The sequence below is a fragment of the Austrofundulus limnaeus genome, unplaced genomic scaffold (assembly GCF_001266775.1).
Source record: "Austrofundulus limnaeus strain Quisiro unplaced genomic scaffold, Austrofundulus_limnaeus-1.0 Scaffold490, whole genome shotgun sequence".
Classification (NCBI taxonomy): domain Eukaryota; kingdom Metazoa; phylum Chordata; class Actinopteri; order Cyprinodontiformes; family Rivulidae; genus Austrofundulus; species Austrofundulus limnaeus.
Window position 1 is genome coordinate 7,349 of NW_013952892.1, and position 5,038 is coordinate 12,386.

The 5,038-nt window shown below is 44.6% G+C and overlaps 1 protein-coding gene and 1 long non-coding RNA gene across 3 annotated transcripts in view; one reads left to right on the plus strand and one right to left on the minus strand.

Moving 5' to 3' along the window:
* Positions 1 to 4,792, plus strand: part of LOC106530094 (myelin basic protein) — a 7,861-nt gene extending 3,069 nt beyond the window's left edge. The window contains exons 2-6 of one of the 2 annotated variants that reach the window (XM_014025658.1): positions 212 to 307; positions 401 to 427; positions 2,568 to 2,588; positions 3,831 to 3,911; positions 4,164 to 4,792. In XM_014025658.1, coding sequence (XP_013881112.1) covers positions 212 to 307; positions 401 to 427; positions 2,568 to 2,588; positions 3,831 to 3,911; positions 4,164 to 4,214 — 276 coding nt within the window. In that variant the 3' untranslated portion in view covers positions 4,215 to 4,792. The remainder of the gene's footprint in view (positions 1 to 211; positions 308 to 400; positions 428 to 2,567; positions 2,589 to 3,830; positions 3,912 to 4,163) is intronic. The other variant, XM_014025659.1, reaches the window with a different exon arrangement.
* On the minus strand, positions 401 to 3,824 carry LOC106530096 (uncharacterized). The gene is made up of 3 exons (XR_001311729.1): positions 3,396 to 3,824; positions 665 to 849; positions 401 to 522 (listed from the first exon to the last, which is right to left on the minus strand). It is a non-coding gene; the product is annotated as an uncharacterized LOC106530096 (long non-coding RNA).
* Positions 4,793 to 5,038: the final 246 nt, after the last annotated feature.

A 5,038-nucleotide genomic window follows, 5' to 3' on the forward strand; every position in this document is an offset into this window, starting at 1 on the left:
CTTCTAACGAGGCTGAAATATTATGAAGCTAAAATTTTTAAATTTGTTATCAGAAATGTAAAAGATAATTTGGTCGAATCAACATTTAATCACAATAATCCAACTTCCTGTCTGATAGAAACAGATTTTATTTCATGATGAGCTCATTTGAATCAGTGTTGTTGTTGTTGTTGTTTATTGTACCTTGTGTTGATTGACATGTGGGGGTCAGGGCTCGTTCCGGGGTCCCCACGCCGCCTCGCCCCAGCAGGCCACGGCCCGCCGCCGGCCCACTGAGAACGCCGTGCTGCACTTCTTCAGGAGCATCGTGAGTTTCTTTGGTTCTGCTCGTCTCAGATCAGTTGTTGTTGTTGTTGTTGTTGTTTACGTTCAGTATGGTTGTTTGTTGTTTCTCCTGCAGGTCTCCTCCCCTCCTCCTAAATCAACGGTGAGTCGCGACTTTTTTACTTCTGAAACTTTTCAGCTTCAAGTTTCTGCTCAGGTTGTGTCAACATTTGTTTTGGCGCCACCTGGTGGCAGAATCTGAACAAACAAAAATAACCGTTTTATCATCAATGACATCATCCTTACTTTAATTTCAAAACAAAAGCTTTGAGCAAGAACATTTAGCTTTAATCAGATTTCTTAGATTATTTAGTAAATTTTAGAGGATTTATTTCTTTACACTTTAATTTTGTGGTTTCCTGAAATTAAGACGAAGCAACAGAACCAGAACCGGGTCGAGTCAGACTAGAGTGGTTCTGATGTTTTCATACATGGAGGCCACGGCTCAGCTGTGAGGTCTCTGGAGGAGCGCCCCCTGCTGGTCCTCAGAGGTTCACCAGCTTCAGACTGAAGGTTGGATCAAACCTGGAAAATAAAGATTTAGATTTAAACCCTTAGAAGGAGGAGGAGGAGGAGGAGGAGGAGGAGGAGAGGAAGACTCTGGACTCAGAACTCCAACTCAACCAGGGGTCAGGTCCAGGAGAAACACCCAGACCTCTCTCCTTCTCCAGCTCCTCCTGGAGGATCCCAAAGTGTTCCCAGACCAGAGAGGATCTATAATCCCTCCAGAGAGATCTGGGTCTGCAGAAACCAGACCCCCATTCTGTCCATGAAGACCACAACCAGGGTCAGACCCTGCTCTGGTTCTACAGGGACCAGGGTCATAAAGCTACAGGTCCGCATGTTGGTTCTGTTCAGACTTTGTTTTTAACGTCAGAATCTCTGAAACTTGATTTATTTAATCTGCAGGTTTATAATCTGTCATAAAGAGAAGAACTCAGATTTATTTCCTGTTTATCAGCAAACATTGTTTTTGTTTACAGTCATGTTTACAGTCATGTTTACAGTCATGTTTACACTTGTGTTTACAGTCATGTTTACGCTCGTGTTTACAGTCTTGTTTACAGTCATGTTTACACTCGTGTTTACAATCATGTTTACACTCGTGTTTACAGTCTTGTTTACAATCATGTTTATAGTCGTGTTTACAGTCATGTTTACAGTCGTGTTTAGTCATGTTTACAGTCATGTTTACAGTCGTGTTTAGTCATGTTTACAGTCATGTTTACAGTCATGTTTACAGTCGTGTTTAGTCATGTTTACAGTCATGTTTACAGTCATGTTTAAAGTCATGTTTACACTTGTGTTTACAGTCATGTTTACGCTCGTGTTTACAGTCTTGTTTACAGTCATGTTTACGGTCATGTTTACGCTCGTCTTTACAGTCTTGTTTACAGTCATGTTTACGGTCATGTTTACGCTCGTGTTTACAGTCTTGTTTACAGTCATGTTTATAGTCGTGTTTACACTCGTGTTTACAGTCGTGTTTACAGTTGTGTTTACAGTAGTGTTTACAGTCGTGTTTACAGTTGTGTTTACACTCGTGTTCACACTCGTTTACAGTCATGTTTACAGTAATGTTTACAGTCATGTTTACAGTAATATTTACAGTAAGGTTTACACTCGTGTTTACACGCGTGTTCACACTCGTTTACAGTCGTGTTTACGATCATGTTTACAGTCATGTTTACACTCGTGTTTACAGTTGTGTTTACAGTCTTGTTTACAGCCGTGTTTACACGTGTTTACAGTCGTGTTTAGTCATGTTTACAGTCATGTTCACGATCATGTTTACGGTCATGTTTACACTCATGTTTACAGTCTTCTTTACAGTCTTGTTTACAGTCTTCTTTTACAGTCATGTTTACAGTCATGTTTACAGTCATGTTTACAGTCATGTTTACAGTCTTGTTTACACTCATGTTTACAGTCTTGTTTACAGTCTTCTTTTACAGTCTTGTTTACACTCATGTTTACAGTCTTGTTTACACTCATGTTTACAGTCACGTTTACAGTCTTGTTTACAGTCACGTTTACACTCATGTTTACAGTCTTCTTTTACAGTCTTCTTTACAGTCATGTTTACAGTCTTGTTTACACTCATGTTTACAGTCAGGCTCAGGTTGTTGGTTCTGTTGCTTCGTTTGAACCAAACTCAATAAAACCTGTTTGAATGTAAACTGATGAACAAATCTGCAGCTTCAGTCTGAGACAAATCTTCACATTTTCTGTTTCATGTCCAGTGGAGAGAAGTTCTGGGTTTGGTACGTCACAGTCTTCTTCAGTCCTACAGAACCCCTCTGATCCCCAGAACCAAGAACCCCCAAAACCCTCCTGACTCTGAGCGCCAGCTGTCCTCTAAACATGTCTTCTATCTGCACAGCAACTGTCCTCACCCTAACCACTCTAAACCACTCTAAACATGTTTTACTCACAAGAAACCAAAACTTGTTCAGAGCTGTAAGACTGTAAGACAGAACGCTGAGCTGTAAGACTGTAAGACAGGGCTCTCAGCTGTAAGACTGGAATAAGACAGCTCTTACAGTTGAGAGCTGTTTAACAGACGTATAGCTGAGAGCTCTGTTAGTCTTACAGCTGACAGCTGTCTTACAGTCTTATAGCTGAGAGTTCTGTCTTACAGTCTTACAGCTGAGAGTTCTGTCTTACAGTCTTACAGCTGAGAGTTCTGTCTTACAGTCTTACAGCTTTAAGCTCTGTCTTACAGTCATACAGCTGACAGCTCTGTCTTAAGTCTTACAGCTGAGAGTTGTCTTACAGTTGACAGCTCTGTCTTACAGTGTTACAGCTGAGAGTTCTGTCTTACAGTCTTACAGCTGTCTTACATTCTTACAGCTGAGAGTTCTGTCTTACAGTCTTACAGCTGAAAGCTGTCTTACAGTCTTACAGCTGAAAGCTGTCTTACATTCTTACAGCTGAAAGCTGTCTTAGTCTTACAGCTGTCTTACAGTCTTACAGCTGAGAGTTCTGTCTTACAGTCTTACAGCTCTGTTCTACAGATAACTTTATTATTGATTGTTTTACTTTAAACTTGTTTTTGTTTGTTTATTTACCTGCTTGTTTACTTGAACTCAGAGCGACTCGCTGCTCCTGGATGACTTTGAAACTTCTCAGCTGTTTATAAACCGGTAAAAACCTCCTCCTGCAGGACCTGTTGGCTGCTCCTCCTCCTCCTCTTCCTCACCTCTTCTGTCCTGTAACACCTCCTCCTCCTCCTCCTCCTCCTCCTCCTCTGTCTCAGGTGTGACTCATGGTCCCTCTGGACTTTGTCTCTGTTTGTCCTCTGAAGGTTGTGGAAACTGATCCTCGTCTTCGTCTCTTGTCTCAGTCAGACCTGTTCTTCACACAGCTGAGTCTGAACCACAAAGTTCTGTCAAAACCTGTTAGAGACAACCAGAACCAGGTTCTGGTTCTGGTTCCAGACTCAGACTCAGGTTCAGACTCAGGTTCAGGTTCTGGTTCTGGTCTTACAGAGCTTCTGTTTTCAGGCCTCGTCTCGTCCGGACAGCACCAAGTCGCCGGTCCGGAGGCGCAGGGAACAGAGCACCCTGTCCAGAATCTTCAACCTGGTGAGCCCAGAACCAGTTCTTTAAAGATCTCAGAACCGGGTCCTGTAGAACTGGACTTTATAGATCCTGGTTCTGTTCAGGGTCCAGATCAATCTGACATTAATTATTCCTGATGTTGGTCTGAAATCACTTCCTGTCTCAGCGTGGACCGGTTCCACCAGGTCCAGTCTGACAATCCTTTCAGGTTTTAGTCCAGAACCTGCGGCCCGCTTCCATCTGGGTCAGAACCCCTCACTCTCCTCTCATCTGCAGGGAGAAGCCAAGTCCCGCCCGCCCCCCAAACGCTGGAGCACCATCTTCTGAGCTGCCCACCGAGGACCAGAACTCAGACCCGACGGGACCAGAACCAGGAGAAGACCCGGACCTGCAGGAATCACCACCTCATGAGACCTTAACCCACTAACAGAACCAGAACCAGAACCAGAGAACCTTTGTAGAAGAACAGGTTTTATTAATCCTCAGATTGACCCTCCTGCTGACCCGGTTTGACCCGGTTTGACCCGGTTACAGGAGGGTTAAAGGTGCAGTTGTGTGTCTGGCGGTGCTGATGTCTGTTTTTGTGTTTTTGTAGTTTGTGTGAAAATAAAACTCGTTTGTTTTTGTTTTTTAACTCTTACCTGTAAAAAGTTCTAACCTCTGAGTGGTTCTGACCCGTTCTGTTGTGTTCTGACCCGTTTGTCTCTGTGTTTCGTCGTGTTGTTTGGAGGATGAGCAGGAAGTGAAAGGTGGGAGCGGGGAGGTGGGGGCGGGAGAACAGAACCGGCTGACGGCATGTTGGACCCGTGGTTCTGCTGGGAGGTTCTGGGAGGTTCTGACCCAGTCTGTCCTGTTGATGTGATGTAAGTGAAAACTGCAGCAGGAAATAAACCTCTTCAAATCCAGGTTCTGCTCCTCATTTATCAACAAATGTTCTCATGAAAGACCTGATCCAGGTCCTGCTGGGTCCTGCTGGGTCCTGCTGGGTCCTCCTGGGTCCTGCTGGGTCCTGCTGGGTCCTCCTGGGTCCTGCTGGGTCCTGCTGGGTCCTCCTGGGTCCTGCTGGGTCCTCCTGGGTCCTGCTGGGTCCTGCTGGGTCCTGCTGGGTCCTGCTGGGTCCTCCTGGGTCCTCCTGGGTCCTGCTGGGTCCT